Source organism: Macrotis lagotis, chromosome X, assembly GCF_037893015.1.
Source record: "Macrotis lagotis isolate mMagLag1 chromosome X, bilby.v1.9.chrom.fasta, whole genome shotgun sequence".
In the NCBI taxonomy this organism is placed as follows: domain Eukaryota; kingdom Metazoa; phylum Chordata; class Mammalia; order Peramelemorphia; family Peramelidae; genus Macrotis; species Macrotis lagotis.
The window spans coordinates 553864875-553884807 of NC_133666.1; the positions used below are offsets into that span (position 1 = coordinate 553864875).

Consider the following 19933-nt stretch of genomic DNA (forward strand, 5'->3'; position numbering starts at 1 on the left):
TAAAAAATTAAGAAAAAAAGAAAAAGGTAAAGATCACAGGTTCATTGAGTCCCATTGTTAGGAAAGCACAACTTTAAAAACTTCTTGATACCATTTGACTGTTGTTAAGCACTCTTTTGATATAACTAATACATGCAACATTGAGTGAAATCACAAATTCTAGTTTTTGTCCAGCGCTTCTTCATGGAATTGAAAATCTCTGATCAAAGGGAATATTAAACTTATTCATTCCAATTCTTTTAGTTAATATCAAAATATCAAAGGTCATCTGATATTGCTGAACAGGATTAGAGCTTGATTTTCTTTGGTGAGAGTTTTTACCCTGAAAATTGGAAGTTTACTTATGGAAAGAACTTTAACAGAGACATTTGTATTTACTATCAAAATTACTCATTGACAATTGAACAGATGTTCTTGACCCTTTGAAAACATTGAAATCTTTGACATTTTGGAGATTTTGAATTTCAAGAACATCAGTAATTAGGTATCATTTGACAAAATTTGATGATATAGCATTATACCTGTTTACTGTTACCAATTAACCATTGACATAATTACTTGAACCTTCAAAGCAAGAATTACTTTTTGTTGTTGACATACTATTTCGTTAATTGCTCCCAGGTTTCAGGTCAACTCTGAAAAATGGGGGGGGGAATACACACACACACACACATACATATACACATACTTACTTGTTTCAAGTTTTTGATGCAGGGGAGCTCTGGACACAGAGAAATATTGTAAGCAAATCTTGTAATTTTTGTTATACTGTTTAAAGTGTTCTCCATTCTGTATTGGTTATTATAAACCTCATTTAGCAGTAAGGGATCCCTGTAGGTATCTCTGTATTTTTAATTATAAAACCACTTGACTTCACAATAGGATGTCATGTGCTTGACCTTGGTCACACTCTGGGGCAGATGTTACTTATGCCTAGCAGTATGCATGCACAGTGAATATACCTTATAGTTTGTTGGTTCTTGTCCTTTGTTATCCAAGAAGATTAAAACAACATCACTGAAACAATTAGACCAATACAAGCTCAGAATGCTCTACCATAGATCAGGCACAAATAGTCCGTGTAAACACATTCTAAACTTAGGGATGTCATGTTTCCTTTGAACTTCTTCAATTCTGCCTTCCTCATACAGCACAGCCCCCTCACTGATAAGGGCATACCATGCTGGACATTCCTGTTACAGTGTCCCCCAAGCTGTAATCAGTTCTAAAATTCTTCAATGAGACATAGGGTGTCTTGGTATCAGTTTTTCTGAGCTCTTTGTGAGCTCTTGCCCTGTGTGAGTTCACCATAAGAGTTTTTTTGGGAAGCAAACATCTGGCATTCTAATGCCGTGTCCAGTCCATCGTAGTTGTGCTCTCTGTAGTAATGCTGAAATACTGGGTAGTTTAGCTCGAGAAAGGACTTCACTATCTGGTGTTTTCTCCTGCCAGGTGACCTTCAGAATCTTCCTAAGGCAATTTAAATGGAAGCAATTCAGTTTCCTCACCTGGCTCTAGTAGATTGTCCAGGTTTCACCAGCATATAGCAATGAGGTCAGCACAATAGTTCTGTAGACCTTCAGTTTGGTAGTCAGTCTAATACCTCTTCTTTTCTATACTTTCTTTCAAGGCCTTCCAAATACTGAGCTAGTTCTGGCAATGTGAGTGTCAACCTCATTGTCAGTGTGTACCTCCCTGTAAAGAACACTGCCAAGATAAGTGAATTTGTCCACAGGACTCAAAACTTCTCCATATGCTGTCATCAATGGTTCTACAATAAGGGTGATGTGGAGGATGATGTAGTGCTGGCTGATGGAGCTCCTGTGTTTTCTTGGTGTTAATTGTTGGGCTAAAATTAGCACAAGTAGCACAGAATCAATCCATACTTTGTTGCATCTCAGCTTCAGAGGCTGCGTGGAGTGCACTGTCATCTGCAAACAGAAGACCATGCACCAACACTCCCTCCATTTTGGTCTTGGCTTGAAGCCTTTTCAAGTTGAAGAATTTATCATCAGTGCTCTAGCTGACCTTAAAGCCATTTTCATCCTCAGTGAAGGTGTTTGATAACATGGCTGAAAACATCATACTAAAGTATGGGAGCAAGGATACATCCTTGTTTCACTCCATTGTTGACTGGGAAATCTCAAAAGCATCGTTCACTATCTAGAACCTGGGCATGTATACCATCATGAAATTAATTTCCAATACTGATGAACTTATCCGGTCAACTAAATTTTGACATTATTTTCCATAAACCCTTTTGACTGATGGTATCAAAGGCCTTTGTAAGATCTACAAATGTATATGGACCCAGTTCTGCTCTTGGCATTTTTCCAGGAATTGTTGGGCAGCAAATATTTTATCGACTGTTCCTTGACCCCTTTGAAGCCACGCTGGCTCTCCTGGAGTTGACCGTCTTCCAGGTGGAGGATCACCTATTGAGAACCTTACCAGTAGTGACTAAAAAAAGAAATATCTTATTGCTGTTTCCTTTTTCCTTTTCTTAGCTGTTTGTAATATTCTCTTTTAGTCCAGATTGTAATTGTCTCTTTTTGCTTAACTTTATTTTCTTCTAAGAAACTCGCCTCCTTTATCTTGTTAAAGAAGAAAATGTGATTCATCATGTGGTTCTCTCTCTTATTGGGGTTCAGTGGTTTTTTAACCCTTCAGGTTCTCTTTCTCTTTAGCTCAAAGCAATATTGAAACTCACTAAGTTGTAAAGTTTTTGTAGTAGCTTATGAATTAAAGCTTAAGCCTTTTTTTACCTTCCTTAAAATTTTATGCTTTCCCTTTTCACCCATTGACTCCATTTATACATTATATTATACTATTATATTCAGCTCCTTCCTTTGCCTTGTCTTCATATGCTCCTTCTAACTGCTCTAATAAATGAGAAGATTCCTGTGAGTATTATCAGTATCATATTTCTATGCAGGAATACACACAGTTCATCATCAAGTCCCTCATAATTTACCCTTCTTGTCCACCCCCTCTATGCTTCACCTGAGTCCTGTTCTTGAAGACCAAACTTTCTGCTCAGCTCTGGTCATTTCAACAAGGAACATTTCAAATTCCCCTGTTCCATTGAAAGTCCATCTTTTCCCCTGGAAGAGGATGTTCAATTTTACTGGGTAGTTGATTCTCGGTTGCATTTCAAGCTCTTTTGCCTTCCAGAATATGATATCCCAAGCTCTACTAGCCCTTATTGTGGATGCTGCTAAGTTCTGTGTGATCCTGAATGTAGTTCCATGATATTTGAATTGTTTCTTTCTGGCTACTTGTAATATTTTCTTTGAATTGGGAGTTCTGGAAGTTGGCTTTAATATTCCTGGGGGTTATTTTTTTTTTTAAATCTCAGGAGGAGATCAGGTGGATCTTAATTCCTATTTCCCTCTGCTTCTAGGATATCAGGGAAATTTTCCTGTGGAAATTCTTTAAAAATGAAGTGAAGGCTCTTTTACTGATCATGATTTTGAAGCAGCCCAATACTTTTTAAATTGTCTCTCTGGATCTGTTTTCCAGCTCAGTTGTTTTTTTTTCAATGAAATATTTCACATTTTCTTGCAGTTTTTTCATTCTTTTGGTGTTGAATTATTTTGTCTTGTTTCCTCACAAAGTCATCAACTTCCTTTAGCTCCATTCTACATTTGAAGGAGTTGTTTTCTTTGGAGGGTTTTATTATTTCCTTTTCCATCTGGCCAATTTTGCTTTTTAAGGTATTTTTCTCCTCATTAACTTTTTGGACTGTTTTATCTATTTGACCTAAACTGATTTTTAACATGTTGTTTTCTTCAGCATTTTTTGGATCTCCTTGGCTAAGCTACTGACTTCGTTTTCATGTTTTTCCTGCATCTTTCACATTTCTCTACCTCCCTTACTTGATTAGAACTTTCTCATAACTTGAGCCCATGTTCTATATTTCTTGGAGTCCTTAGATGCAGAAGCTTGGACTTTTTCATCTTCTGAGTGTATTTTTTAATTCCTCCATGGGACCAAAATAATTGTTTATGGTCAGGTTCCTTTATTTTTTTTGTTTACTCATTTCCCTAGCCTGTGCCCTGGTTTTGGGGTGTTTCCTGAGATTTTGAGTATTACTGGGATTCCCCTGTAAGGACCTCAGTATGTGAGGTTCTGACTGCTCTCCTGGCCTGTTCTTTGGTCTGTGGGACCACATGCATACATACCCCTTTGTCCTGTAGCTGTAAGGAGGGTCTCTGTTTTATGGCAATGGTGAAACTATGACCAGGGTCTGAATATAGACAAAGTCCCAGAGTCCTGACCCAGGGACAGAGGAGAGACCTCAACAGTCTCAGCTCACCCTCTTAGCTTCTGGGGACTCTGGGATCAGCTGCTGGTGGCTCTTACTGATGGCTCCTGCTGGGTGGCTCCACAGGCCTGCTTCTGTTTCCTGGGATCTGGGCTGTGCAGAGGGCCATGCTGGCCTGGGTTTTGCCCTTGGTCTGGCAGAAGTTTCCCCACTGATCTTACTAGTTTTGCTTGGTGCTCCCTGTAGTGGCAGGTTAGGAAACTGCTTCTACTGCAGGAGCTGGGGCTCTGCTGGACCCAGGTGCCCTGGGGCTGTTCCCAGAAGGCTGGAGCTCCTTCTCTCTGGAGAGCAGCTGCCCCCCCTCCAACCATGTGGAACAGAGCCTTCCCACTATTTTCCAGTATAACTTGGGCTAGAGAATTGCCTCACTAGATCTTTCTGTGACTTCTGTCTCTCAAAATATAGTTATAGTCATAATTTTAAAGCTTTGAAATATTTTGGAGAAAGTTCTTAGAAAAGGCTGTTCTCCTGCTGCCATCTTGGCTCTGCCTCCCCAGGAATTTACTTTTCGCAAGGCTCCTATTTTTCCTCAAGTAGCCTCTGGAGAGTCAGGACTGAACCCAGCTGGATTCCAGTTCTCTTTCCTTTAATTCTGGTGCAGCCCTTACCCCCATTTCACTCCATTTTTGCTTGTGGTGAGTAATCAGTCATCTGCCATCTCTTTGTAGAGTTGTGAGAGGGTGGCAGGGCCTGTGTACTCTATTTCAAGTCACTTTTCAGTGATTCTTCATAATCCCATTTGCTATTTTTTTTTACAAAAATACTTTATAGATATGCCTTTTCCTTATCTAACTTATCTTACAGATGAAAAATTGAGGCAAACAGAGTTAAATGACTAACCCAGCTTCATACAACTTAAGTGTCTGAGGCTAGATTTGAACTTAGAATGATGAGTCTTCCAGTCTACAGGTCTGGCACTCAATTCATTGTGTCACCTATCTCATCTTTGCAGAGGTGGAGGAGGGGTCAGTTAATATGGACATTGTTATGGTTTTGCTGAATTTTTTTCTATTTTTTTTTCATGATGATTCAGGAGGGAGGAGTAGTTTATAAGGGAAATCTAGGCAGTATAAACAGAAAAGACAAAATTTTTTTTAAATGGTAAATTTGTATAGTTCTTTTTAGTCAATAAATATGTTTTCTTGATTGCTGCACTGCAATCCTTAGTAGAAATATTATAAATCCACCAAACATTTGAATACAGTTGGAAGTTATTGCTTAGGAATAGTGCAAAGTTTGAATAAGACAAGTGTTATGGATGAAGATTGGCAGAATTAGAGTTCCTTTACATCGTACTTGCCTGCCTATGTAATACCTTCTTGTAGACTTCGTTATAATTCTTTTTGAAAAATACCATTCTAATGTCAGCCATTTGCCTCTCATTAAATGTTATAAAATACAAAATATTTGAAAGCAAAATCTATTCCAAACCTATAAGAAGAAAGAAGCCATGCTTTAAAAAAATAATAGGTTAGAATTTATTACAGATGGTTTGCCAATAATAATTGGACATGTTTAAAAACAAATAATATTTATTAAGTTGTTTCTTTCTAAATGGGAAAATATTTTTTTTCTTCATGATTTTGTAATTCTGTTGGCACAATCACAAATTTGGAAGAATAATTGTTCTTTTGCAGTGATATCACATGTGGTTCTTTTATATATAGCTCGTGGCTTTTTAGGACTTCTAATTTGTGTATGAGATTTATTATGTTATAGCAGACTCTAAAATGCACACAATATACACAGTTTCATTGCAGGATAATGAATGCAGATGTAGTTCCAAAATAACTTAACCATCCAGAAACACTCAACTATGTGTATCATTGTTGTTCCTTTGAGAAATTAACACTTAACACAGTTTTCTCTGCTTATTATTGAAAATCTAGTCATCAGGATTAATATGTTATAAAAGACTATTGTCATCATATATCTAAGAATTCCTAGACTATCGTAAAAAATCTTTGTTGTTCATTTTTTTAAATATTAAAAAAAGTTTCACTTAATAATTGCCTAACTGTGTGGCCTTCTACCCTCTGCAAGTAAATTAGATTGCTGCTTTGCACGTGTCTTTTGACCCAGATGAAATTAAGCTGTAGCTTAAAAGAGGAAATTCACTGGATAGAAACTGGAAAATTAATTTAGCATATTAAATTAATTAAGTTGCTTTGCAGCATTTTTACTTCTGTATTGCTATTACGTTTAAAATATAGATTTGGGCTTATTTTAGAATTTTTTAAATTACTATAAACTAGATTAACATTTGATTTAATGCTGAAAAGACATTAAAATTATCCTTATTTTAAGAGACTTAGTCTTAGAGAAGAACTATTAAGACACTAATTTGCTAGTTAGAATGTTTCCTACTTTAAGTAAACTTAGTCTGATCCAGAAAATCCCCCAAAAAACTACTTTTAACAATTTTAGGAAAGTTGAAGGATATAAAATAAACCTACATAAATCATCAGCAATTCTACACATTACCAACAAAACCCAGCAGCAAAAGATAACAGAGAAATTCCATTCAAAACAACTGTAGCCAATAAAAAATATTTGGGAATCTATCTCCCAAGACTCCCTCGAATCCAAATATTATAAGAATATAATTACAAAACAGTTTTCATACAAATAAGATCAGATACAAATATAATTTCATAAGTTTTCACACAGATAAGGTCAGATCTAAACAACTGGAAGAAAGAATATTAGTTCTTGCTCATGGGTAGACTGAAGTAATATAGTAAAAATGACAATTTTGCCTAAAATAATCTTCTTATTTAGTGCCATACAAATCAAACTACCCAAAGGTTATTTTATAGAGCTAGAGAATATCAAGAGAATTAATAGAAAATGATGCAAAGAGAAGTGGCCTAGCCACTTCAGCTCTAAATCTAAATTATAAAACAGCAATTATTAAAACTGTTTGATGTTGACTAAGTGGTGAATCGGTGGAATGGTTTAGACTCACAGGACAAAGTAGTAAATAACTCTACTTTCTGATAAACCTAAAGACTCCAGCTTCTGGGTTAAGAATTCACCATTTGACAAAAACTGTTGGGCAAACTGGAAATAAGTACAGCACAAACTAGACAGACCAATATCTCACACCCTAGACAAAGAAAAGATACAAATGGGTACATGATTTAGACATAATGGGTGATAGCATAAGCTAATTAGAAGATCATAGAACCATTTGCCTGTCAGATATGGAGAGGAGAATCTGTGACTAAAGAAAAGATAGAGAACATTACAAAATGAAAAATGGATAATTTTGATTACATTATATTGAAAAATTTTTCACAAACTAAACCAATACAAGCAAGATTAGAAGCAAAGCCCAAAACTAGGAAACAATTTTTACAGCCAGTGTTTCTGATGAAGGTATCATTTCTAAACTTTATAGAGAACTGAATCAAATTTATAACACTAAAAGTCATTCCTCAATTGATAACTGATCAAAGGAAATGAACAGGCAGTTTTCAGATAAAGAAATTAAAGCTATTTATAATCATATGAAAAAATGCTCTGCATCACTTATTAAGGAAATGCAAATGAAACCAGCTTGCAAATACCACCTCATAACTATCAAATTGACTAACATGACAGAAAAGGGAAATGTTGAAGGGGATGGAAAAACTGGAGTACTAATACACTGTTGGTAGACTTGTGAATTGATTCTGGAGAGCAATTTGGAACTGTGCGCAAAGTTGTGCATAGATCTCACAGTAGTACTGTTTCTAAGTCTGTATATCAAAAGATCACACAAAAAAGGAAAAGGACCTATATGTACAAGAATATTTATAACAACTATTTTCTGTAAAGACAGAATTTGAAATTGAAATTTATTTGGGAAATGACTGAACAAGTTATGGTATATGAAGAATATAATAGAATATTATTGCTCTATAAGAAACTGTGAGCAGTCAGATTTTTGAAAAACTTGGAAATTACAAAAACACACAAATTGATGTGAATAAATGAGCATAACCAGGAGAACAATGTATACCTTAACAGCAACGCTGTTATAATCAACCATAATAGACTTCACTTTTCTCAGAAGTATAGCAACCAAAGACATCTTTAAAGACCTGTGACAGAATTTGCCATCCATATCCAGAGAAAGAACTGAAACCTTAATGCAGATCAAGCATACTATTTTCATCTTTTTAAATTTACATTTTGCTTTTTTCTATCTTATGGTTTTTTTTCCTTTTTTTTCTGATTCTTCTTTCACAGAGCAACTAATATGCAAATATGTGTAACATGTATAACCTATCTCAGATAACTTGCTATCGTAGGATAGAGGAAGGGAAGTTTGGGAGGGAGAAATGAAATTATCTTGGAATATTGGAAATATATAATTGGGGAAATAAAAAAATTAAATATTAAAAAAATGATATATTTTCAGAGCAGATTATTGAATACCAATTTGCTAGTTAGTCTCTTTCCTATTTTAAGTAAACATGTTCTGATGTTTAAAACAAAATCTATGTGCCCTGATCTCTTTTTAATTTAGTTTTTTCTAGTACTCTGCAACATACATTGCCTTTGTCACTCTCACATCCTTATCTGTCTCTTCTCCTTACAATCACATAGTTTATTAGATACCAATGTTTACTGCAAAGGTGCATCTGGGAAGTTATGTTGCATTTAGGTAAACAGAAGATAGTGTTTGTGATAAGAAGTCATGAGGTACAGGAGTCTTCAGTATTAGGTGACTATTACTGTTGCTCTTTCTAACTCCATTCCTTCTAAGTATTTCCTATAATCTCTGCTAGTCTGAACCAGCTCTAGCATTAAAGTCCCCCAGAATTATAAGCTTGTCTTCTTTAGATTGATTGATGATAAGGGTTTCCAGGTCTGCATAAAATTTGTATGATGGGAGTTTAGGCACTGATGATGGTGGCTTAGCATCTTTCTGCAAGTGTCAATTGTATTGTCATGCTTCTATTGTTTACTCCCTTTGTTAGGCATTCAAGCTTGTTGACTACATTAGTTTTGATTGCAAAATCTATACAAGTTACATGGGGCTTACCTTCACTGTGGCCACTCCAGAAAAATGTGTATAAGCTCTGACTTCAGTAAGCTGACCTTCATTTGCTGGCTTTGTTCACTCAGGGCTGCTTTTTTTATATAATCCCTGCTGATTTCTCTTGCAACAAGAACTGTATTGTAATGTATTTTGTTTATTGTGTAAATGGGATTTAAGTGAGGCAGATTTGCATGAAGTCAATAGCCTTACTCTCTCTTTGAAAGTCATCATGTTCCATTTATGACTAAGGAAGACTTGGAAAACATCACTAAAAACCAATTAGATGATTTCAATTACATTAAATTAAAAAGTTTTTGCACAGATAAAACCAATGTAATCAAGATCAAAAGAAAAGTAGTAAATTGGAAAACAATCTTTACAACTAATGATTCTGACAAAGGACTCATTTCTAAAATATACAGAGAACTGAGTCATATTTTTAAAACAAAAAGCTATTCCCCAATTGACAAATGGTCAAAGGATATGCAAAGGCAATTTACAGATGAGGAGATCAAAGTAATCCATAGCCATATGAAAAAATGCTCTAAATCATTAATTACTAGAGAAATGCAAATTAAAGCTTCTCTGAGGTACCACCTCACACCTCTCAGATTGGCCAGTATGACCAGGAAGGATAATGATCATTGTTGGAAGGGATGTGGGAAATCTGGGACACTATTACACTGTTGGTGGAGCTGTGAACTCATCCAACCCTTCTGGAGAGCTATTTGGAACTATGCCCAAAGGGCAACAAAAATGTGCATACCCTTTGACCCAGCAATACCACTACTGGTTCAGGTCTATACCCTGAAGAGATGAAGAAAAAGCGTAAAAACATTACTTGTACAAAAATATTTATAGCAGCCCTGTTTGTGGTGGCAAAGAATTGGAAATCCAGTAAATGTCCTTCAATTGGGGAATGGTTTAGCAAACTGTGGTATATGTATGTCATGGAATACTATTGTTCTATTAGAAACCAGGAGGGACAGGATTTCAGAGAAACCTGGAGGGATTTGCATGAACTGATGCTGAGTGAGATGAGCAGAACCAGAAAAACACTGTATACCCTAACAGCAACATGGGAGTGATGTTCAACCTTGAAGGACTTGCTCATTCCATCAGCACAACAATTGGGAACAATTTTTGGCTGTCTGCAAAGGAGAGTACCATCTGTATCCAAATAAGGAGCTGTGGAGTTTGAACAAAGTAAATCTATTCCCTTTAATTCAGGGGAAAAAAAACCCAGATGTCTTATGGTTTGATCTGGTTACCTCTGAGAATTCTGTTATCTTTAAGGATATGATTTCTGTCTCATCACACCCAATTTGGATCGAGGTGCAACATGGAAACAAAGTAAAGACTGATGGAGTGCTATCTGTGGGGTGGGGGTGGGGGAGGGAAGCAAGATTGGGGGAAAACTGTAAAACTCAAATAATATCTTTAATAAAAATTAAAAAAAAAAAGAAAGTCATCATGTTCCAGTGACAAGACAGAGTTCAGACAATTAGTGGTGGCTCAAGATGCAGAGGATGACCTTAGCATCTTCAATATCTAACCAAGCTTGGGGCAGCTAGGTGGCGCAGTGGATAAAGCACCGGCCTTGGAGTCAGGAGTACCTGGGTTCAAATTCTGTCTCAGACACTTAATAATTACCTAGCTATGTGGCCTTGGGCAAGCCACTTAACCCCATTTGCCTTGCAAAAACCTAAAAACAAAACAAAAACAAAACAAAAACTAAAGGAATCTTTGAAGAAGGGCAAGTTTCAATCATTTGGAAAATTCACTTGCAGGAATACCTATTTCATGATAATGTTGAATGAATTCACACATTATTTAATTGAAAGCCTGTGTACCAAATATAACAAATGTCAATTAAGGTCCAACATTTGCTAAGAGTTTTTTTAGTTTATAAAATATTGAATTTCACAGTTTCCAGGAAAGATCTTGAAAAATTTTGAAAATGTTTTTTCTCTGAGCTAACAATACATACTTCAGATAACTAAAAGTTCTTTCTTTTCTTTAGAATCACGACCATTGTCAGTACCAGTGAAAACCATGATGAGTATAACTGAAACCTGCAGAAGTCCTGAGGAAAGAATGAAAGAGTTTATTGGGATAGTGTGGAATGCAGTTAAGAGGCTTACACTCCAGGTAAAACAAAAGCGGGGGTGGGGTGGGGGAAATGTCCTCTCCTATTTTTATGCCTTTTTTCCTCCATTGAAGAAGCAGGATGATTGGGTAAGTGGGACTGAGACTTCCCTCTAGGAAGTCCTGGCCTTGCACTGTGCTTTTGGACACACAGTGACTCTCTATGACCCTGAACCTGCTCAAGACATTTCACTGCCCAATAGCCTGTCTTCTATTGATATACAGAGATTCCTCACCTAAAAGTTACATGGACTCATGGAATCATAGCTCCAGGCCTTATGCTTATCATTTTCTGGATTTTAACACTCTAATTTAAAATTTTTGAAAATTGTTCTTCTCTTATTACATTGAATGCATTGTTTCTCTTGTTTGAAAATGATAATGAAAATTTCTTATGGATGGGACTCTCTTGAAAACTTGACATTAATATTTATTTTTAAATATTAATTTTTCTTATATACTTAACTGTTAATGTTTGTTAAAAATAAATAATAGAATCAGAATCAATTTTATTGTTGTTTGGTCATACCCGAATCTTCACGATCCTGTGGACTCTCCAGGCCTTTGTGTCCTCTCACAGTCATATTCATTGTTTCTATGATACTATTTATCCATCTCATCCTCTGACGTCCCCTTTTCCTTTTGCCTTCAATCTTTCCCAGCAATGGGTTCTTTTCCAGTGAGTCCCAACTTCTCATTATGTGATCAGAGTATTTAAGCTTCAGCTCAGTAGTTGACCTTCCAGAGAATAGCCTGAATTAATTTTTTTTAAGTAAGAATTGATTTGATCTCTTCCTAGCTGTCCAAGGAACTCTTCAAAGTCTTCTCCAGCACCAAAATTCAAGTGTGGATTCTGCAGTAATTGGCTTTACTTATAGTCCAACTCTCATAGCTTTACCTTGCTACTAGAAAAGCTATAACTTTGATGATAGACCTTTGTTGTCAAGGTGATATTTGTAAGTATGCTGTCTAGATTTGTCAATAGCTTTCATTTCAAGGAATAAACATCTTTTAATTTCATGACTTTAATTTCATCACCATCAGCAAGTGATCTTTGAATATAAAATACAAAATCCTTCACTGCTTCCATTTCTTCTCCCTTTATTTGCTCTGGAAGTGATGGGACTTGTCAAGATTTTTTTATATTTAGCTTCAAGACAGCTTTTATACTTCCCTTTCACCCTCAGCAAAAGGATTCTTGATTCTTCTTTTTCTGTGATCGGAGTGGGTTCATCTGCATATCTGAGATTGTTGATATTTCTCCTGGAAGCATTATTCTAGCATATGATTCATCTAACTTGGTATTTCACTTGATGTACTCTTCATAGAAATAAATAAGATGACAATGTATTACAGTCTTGTTATATTCCTTTTCCAATCTTAAATCAAGAAGTTGTTCCATATTTGGTTCTCACTGTTGCTTCTTGGCCTGTATATAGATTCTTCAGTAGGTAAGTAAAATGATCTGGTGCTCATTTTTCTTTGAGGATGTGCCGCATTTTGTTGTGAGCCACACAGTCAAAAGCTTTAGTGTTGTCAATGAAGTAGAATTAGATATTTTCTGGACTCCTTTGCTTTCTCCACAATTCAGGGGATGTTAGCAAGTTGGTCTTTAGTTCCTCTGCCTCTTCAAAAAACAATATTCATGCCAGGTAATTTGTGGTTCACATATTGCTGAATCCTGGCTTTCAGCATCTTAAGCACATCTCTGGCATGTGAAAGGAACACAGTTGGAATAAATGAATTATTTAATGATTTTCCTTGACTAAATCCAAAATTAAAGATATGTATTTCATAGTATTAGAATTCTTGGGAGAGACTCAGAGATCATCTAACCCAATCCTTTTCTTTTTTTTGCAAGGCAGTGGGGTTAACTGACTTGTCCAAGGTCACACAGCTAGGTGTGAGTGAATGAGTTCCGATTTGAACTCAGGTCCTCAACTCCAGGACCAGTACTCTATCCACTGCACCACCTAGCTTCCCCTTCAATCCTCTTTAGAATGAGCAGCTGTTCTATAATACATTCAGATTGCTATCTAACCCCTACTTAAAGACTTTGATAAAAGGAAATCTTTTCCCTCTTGAGGTGTTCCATTCAGCACTTGAAAATCTCTTGTGTTGGAGGAAGATTTTCATTGCAAGCTAATGGTCCACTCTGTGGCAATATTTAGTTTTTTGTTTCTGTTTTACTCTAGCTCTGAGTCTTAGTTATGCTACAGATATTCATTCTACTTTCTCTAGTCACTTCATTATCATTTATGATCCATATTTAGCATTCAGTGACAAAAACAGGATCTTCAAGAGTTTCAAGAATTATTATCCATAGAAAATCCATCTTGAGAAGAATCAAGGAAGAAAAAATGTCATTAAGACTTATTGAATCACAATTTCATAATTTCATATTATTTAGCTCAGCAGTGGAATGTTAGGAAATAGAACCAAATGTAAGACTGACAGTTCCCTATTTCTTTTTTGAAGAAATGTGTCATAAAAAATTTGACAAAGAGACAAATGTCCTTTCTTTCTCTGCCCTTCCATGCTTCTCTCCCCCAGCTTTTCTTACTCTTTCTCTTTTACTACCTTCTTTTCCTTTTTTCCTTCATTATATCCAATCAGGAACAGAGATATTAATAATAGGCTGAGAAAAGATGACATTATAGGAAACCTGGGTTTTAGGATAAGCGCTATTGCTATTAACATTGAAATATGTATAAAATGCAAGTTGGTTAACCTCTCGGCTTTCTCTCTTGTAAAATGATGAGGATGTAGAACTAAGCAAATTCTCAGGTTCTTTCATTTCTAAAATTCTAACTATTTTGAGAAATGATCATTTTACTTTGCTTTGTAGTCATTTAATAGTTTTATGTATTTAATAGGCAATTTTGAACTACAATCATATATATCATTATAAATTAATATTACATATAACATTTATTTTAATCCTCCTATGTAAAGGGCTGAACTAGATAAAGATATTCAAGAGTAAAGGCTCAAAATATTTTTGTTTTTGATGAACTATACCATATAGACATTTAAAGATTTAAAAATGGATTTCTGAAAAGTTTTAACAATAAAAAAATTGTGTTCATATTACTGAAATATAAACCCTCAAATTCTTAGGTTTCTTGAAATCATTTTAATGTTCCTAGATCTTTTACAAATAGAATTATAGAACCAAACAGCCTGGAGTTGTCATCAGATAAAACTTAGAACATCATAACTTAAAATCATCAAAGGATTATTCTTTTAGTGGAAGTTTGAGTAAGTTAATGTGTTTGGACTTAAAGGAACTGGAAAGTTAATTTTTCAGCCAAAATTCTTACTTTTGTAAGCCCTGGCTCCTTTTTTTTTCTCTCCCTTTGTTTGTAATAGAAGGACCTCGTCTGCATAAAGATATTAACCCATTTGCTATATAGCCTATTATGTTTTTAATGGAGGGAAAAACTTCTACACTGTTCAAATGGGTTGTTTTAGCATATGCAGACTGTCTTGAATAGATTTTTTGGACAAGCTATAATTTTTAAAAATATGTTTTTGGATTCAAAAGTTTAAATCATTATGAACTTAATTATTTCTCAAAGATTTCCTTTATTTTGTTAGTCACAAAGATTTTGTCTTATACTTTATCCCCTTGTTTTATAATTCATCCCCTTCATCCTCCAATATCCATGTTTCCACTTGAGAAAAAATGGTTTGAGTATTTTGTAGTTCAAAAGAGAAGTACTGTCATCAGTATATTACTAGAAAATGTAATTGTCACACTTGAGCTTCTTGACTTTATCTGAAAGATGGTATGAATGCCTTGTCAGGTCTGGGTATATCTTGTAATCATTACAGGTTACTACTTCTTGAGAGGAAACCTCTGCAGACTTATAAGTATAATCTTAGAGTTTTGTCCACAACAAATATTGAATAAATGCTTACTGACTGTTCTGCTCTTTCTAATTTCTCTTGCCTGCTGTAGAATTTTGTCAATATGTCTCATTTGTTCTCTACCTGGGTTCTTACCATTTTTCAAGACTTTTTCTATCTTATTAACTCCCAAAGTGGGCATAAAGCCTATTTTTTAGCCACTTATTTATGCTATAGAGATGGTTTTGAAAGCTCAAGGATCACACTTAGTAATCAAGTAAATAGTTGTGTTTTCTCAAATAGAAACAACCACCACAAAAATAAGTAAATAAATGTGAAAATGTTTACTGATCATTTATCATATTTTAGGTATTGTGTTAAGTGTTCTGAACATAAAAAGAATCACTACCTGGAACCCAGGACCTTTCATTCTAACAGAAAAACAACACATTCAGGGAAGGAAATTTTTGGTCTAAGGAGTCACAGGGATTTAAAATTGTTACATAGGGGCAGCTAGGTGGCGTAGTGGATAAAGCACCGGCCCTGGAGTCAGGAGTACCTGGGTTCAAATCCGGTCTCAAACACTTAATAATTACCTAGCTATGTGACCTTGGGCAAGCCACTTAACCCTGTTTGCCTTGCAAAAAACTAAAAGAAAAAAAGTTACATAAATAACTCAGCCAATTGGCATTTGCTTTCCAGTAATAATGGTATTTATTTTATTTTATTTTATTACTGCATTCACTAGAAGTGAAAAAAGGGAAAGGGATGATGTTGGTTTTTTGGGGTTTTTTTTTTTTAGCAATAGGAGATGGCAAGATTGCTTAAATAGACATTTCACTGACTAGATGTTAAAGTGAGGCCTACTAAATTGCATTCTCTGAATCATTCATTAATCACCTATGTTGGACCCTAGCTGATGAGATCCAAAGTTGAGAGAATTAGTTCCCTAGGGATTTGGGGTGTCAAGGATACAAAGGTCTAGATTCATTTTGAATGATGTTTGCATGAGGCCCCTTTACTCCAAAATCCAGGATTCCTGTTGCATCACAGCAGTGTATAGAATTCAGGAAAAATACATTTGGTTCTTATTGTGACCTAGCATAGTGGATAGAGGGTTGACCATGGAGTAAGGGAAGACAGAAATGATAGCTAGCAAGGATTGTCTGATCAAGTGAGGGTTATTTAAGGATAATGGGCAGCAGTAATGAAACAAGTAATGCAGAAGGAGAGGTTATAGATAAAAGGGAGAAGATAATAGTGGGAGCTATTTGTTAAGAGAAGACAGGATCAAAGCTGTGTGTAGCAGTAATTCTCCTGACAAGAAGATCCTCTGCTTCATCTGAGACTAGAATGAGGGAGAAAGTGTTAGAAGAGACTATCTTGAGTGATGTGAAGTGATGAGAGAAAAGGAAAGTCTCAGTGAATAATTTCAACTTTTTCTTTAATGTTTGTGGGGAATTTCTTTGCTAAGAATAGTGGGGAGGACTGGTGGGAGGCTTGGGGGAGTTGAGAATATTTAGAGCAGATGGGGAGGAGAATAGAGTATCAATTAAAGAGGAATAATATTTTTTCCTCATTACACTGAGGTCTTAATTGTAAAAGTTAAGTAATATTAAATTAGTTGTGGACCCACTCATAATGGTTCCATGATTTCCTCTAGCTCAATTTAGCAATATGGAAAAATAAAAGATGGCAGGGGAAAAAATCCAATGTTGGGGCTTGAGGAGGAATGATTAACATTAGGACAAGGGCCCCAGGGAATCAAGGGTGTAGGATAGAATAGAGGTAGTTTACCTTGGACCCTAGAACCAATTTACTTATCCACTACTAAATTGTGAGCTCCCAGAGGGCAAGGACAGTTTTTAACTTTACAGTGTCTGGCACATGATAGATACTAAATAAATGTTGCTTCTTTGCTTGCTTACTCATCAAGAGGCTGAGATAAAAACAAGAAAATGTAACCAGTACAGAAGTGATAGCTTGGGAAAGAATTTAGGGATGAAGGGAAAGGAGTTCATATTGAGTCTAAAATACAGTGTTAGAACTTAGAAAGAAAAGGAAAAGATAAGATCATAAAAGAATGATCAGATAAAGAAATTTTCAAGTTCATAGACAAAGAAATATAATACTTGTGGGTGATGTCAAAGTCAAGTATGAAAACTATTGCTTCATGCAGCTGAGATAGAGAAAAGTGAAAAGGAACTGGAAGTCTTAAGGTATTTGATAAAATATTCATATGATTGTTAAATTACCCTAATACAGGACAGAAAATTGGGAGGAGAGAAAGATTTTGATCCAGTCATTGAACTCAATTAGGAACAAAGCAGCATATGTCCTAGATATCTGTAAATGATAACCACTAGGATTTGGATTGGGTGGCAAATTCAAATGTTTGGGAATTTTAGTAGAGGAGAGGTTGCTTAGAGTCAGTGATCAAAGGAAGATCTAGAAGTGGTGATCAAAAGTATATCACAGGGGTCGCTAGGTGTTGCAGTGGCTAGAGCACTGGTCCTGGAGTCAGGAGTACCTGAGTTCAAATCCAGACTCAGACACTTAATAATGACCTAGCTGTGTGACCTTGGGCAAATCACTTAATCCCATTTGCCTTGCAAAAAAACTAAAAAAAAAAAAGTATATCACAGTATATAAAATTAGATCATTTCTAATCCTCTTTTGGGGTTCAGCCCCTAAGATATGTCTAAGACAGAGGTATAAGAGCCTAGTCACTTGCTTGTCTTCCCTCAAATTCAGTTTTCTGATGGATGGAGATGTGTCCTGTGAGTCCCAAGGAAGCCTACCCTATATAGTCGGGAGTAGGCTTCAGCTTTGAAATCTGGCCAGGAGGCCTTACCTGCTAGTCTGAGGGACAGGAGATGTAATAGGTCTTGTTCCTAACAACATGGTAAGGGAAAAGTTCCTAGTTTAGGGAGAAAAATATTAAAATCATAGATTTAGAACTAGAAGGGACTTTAGAGGCCTGAGATAACATCTGATACAGGATTTGAACTCAGGCCTTCCTAAGTCCAAACTGAGTGCTCTCTTCATTGCACCACTTGGATGCTTAAATAATTGAGTTTTTGCACATTAAGTTTGAAGTGAGATATAATTTAAGGTATTTTGTTTGCAGTTCCACATAAAGGTTATGTTGAAGGATGGACATTTACAGCTAGATTGTAAGAAAATGCAAAGAAGCTGAGGAATTCCAAAATCAGAATGAGAAACTATCAAGAGATGAAAGAGGAATGATTAGAAAAGTCTGGGGAGGAGAGCTAGGAGGATTTGGTATTTGTGAGGGAAGACAGTAGCTATTAGGAAGGAAGGGGTCAACAACAATAAATGCTGATCATTTAGGATAAGCACTTTACTAAACACTGGGAATACAAGTATAGGGTGTCCATAACTCTTAACACATTTTCAAATTTAGATGTCCATAGCTACTATCATCAAGACATTTACAATTTAATGGAGGAAAGGCTGACCTCACAAGAATTGGCCAAGGAGGGGCTACTTTAGTCTGGAAAGCATTATTGATGGGGATTGGAGCCTATCAGATATTGTACATAACTATATGGAGAATTTGTTAAGCACATAATTATGTTCTAGGAAAGATACAAATATAGTTGGTAAACTAGATTGTCCTTGTTCTCAAGAAACTTGTATTTTCTTGGGGAAAGATCATACATATAGGATATTTATATGGTAAGACTAGGCAGGTTGGGAAATGTGCATTGAGGAATACCAAGAGTGGAGGATAATGCCAAAATTGCCAATGTTAGTCTTTGGTAAAAGGAATCTTGGAAGAATACTGATGCCTTTAACAGACATAATGCTGTTTAAAATAAAAGGTCAGTTAAAGAACAAGGTGAAGGTGAATCTATAGGATCATATTTCTAGAAGAGGTCTTAGAGGTCATTGATTCAACTGAGAAAATTCTATGGTAGAGGGCAATTAAGATAATGGTTTACTGAATAAATCATGAAAAATCACAGTTTAAACTTTTTTTAGTGGAGAAAAGTACTTTCTCCTCCCGCTAGCCCTGTGAGAAGTGTATTTTTCCCTATTTTATTTTTTCTCAATTTACATTTACATTTAAACAAAAATTTTTAAATATTTTTAAAAAATTGAGTTCCAATTCTCCCTCTTGAAAAGACAAGCAGTTTTATATAGATTATACATGTGCAGTCATTCAAAACATTTCCATATTAGCCATTTTGCAAAAAAACAAAAAAATGCAGACCAAAAAAGGGGAAATATATTAAAAGAAAATTTAAAAAGTGCACTTCAGTCTTCATCAGACTTTATCGATTCTTTCTCTGGAGATGAATAGATTTTTTCATCATAAGTCCTTTGGGAAAAGGGTAAAAAACATCACTTGTACAAAAATATTTATAGCAGCCCTGTTTGTGGTGGCAAAGAATTGGAGATCAAGTAAATGTCCTTCAATTGGGGAATGGCTTAGCAAACTGTGGTATATGTATGTCATGGAACACTATTGTTCTATTAGAAACCATGAGGGATGGGAATTCAGGGAAGCCTGGAGGGAATTGCATGAACTGATGCTGAGTGAGATG

General features: G+C 35.5%; 1 protein-coding gene across 11 annotated transcripts in view; it reads left to right on the forward strand.

Annotated features, from left to right (window-relative positions):
• VPS13B (vacuolar protein sorting 13 homolog B) overlaps positions 1 to 19933 on the forward strand; it is a 1326809-nt gene that overhangs the window by 422480 nt on the left and 884396 nt on the right. The window contains exon 21 of one of the 11 annotated variants that reach the window (XM_074200578.1): positions 11383 to 11510. The exons of the other annotated variants lie outside the window; for them this stretch is intronic. Coding sequence (XP_074056679.1) covers positions 11383 to 11510 — 128 coding nt within the window. The remainder of the gene's footprint in view (positions 1 to 11382; positions 11511 to 19933) is intronic. 11 annotated transcript variants of the gene reach the window in all.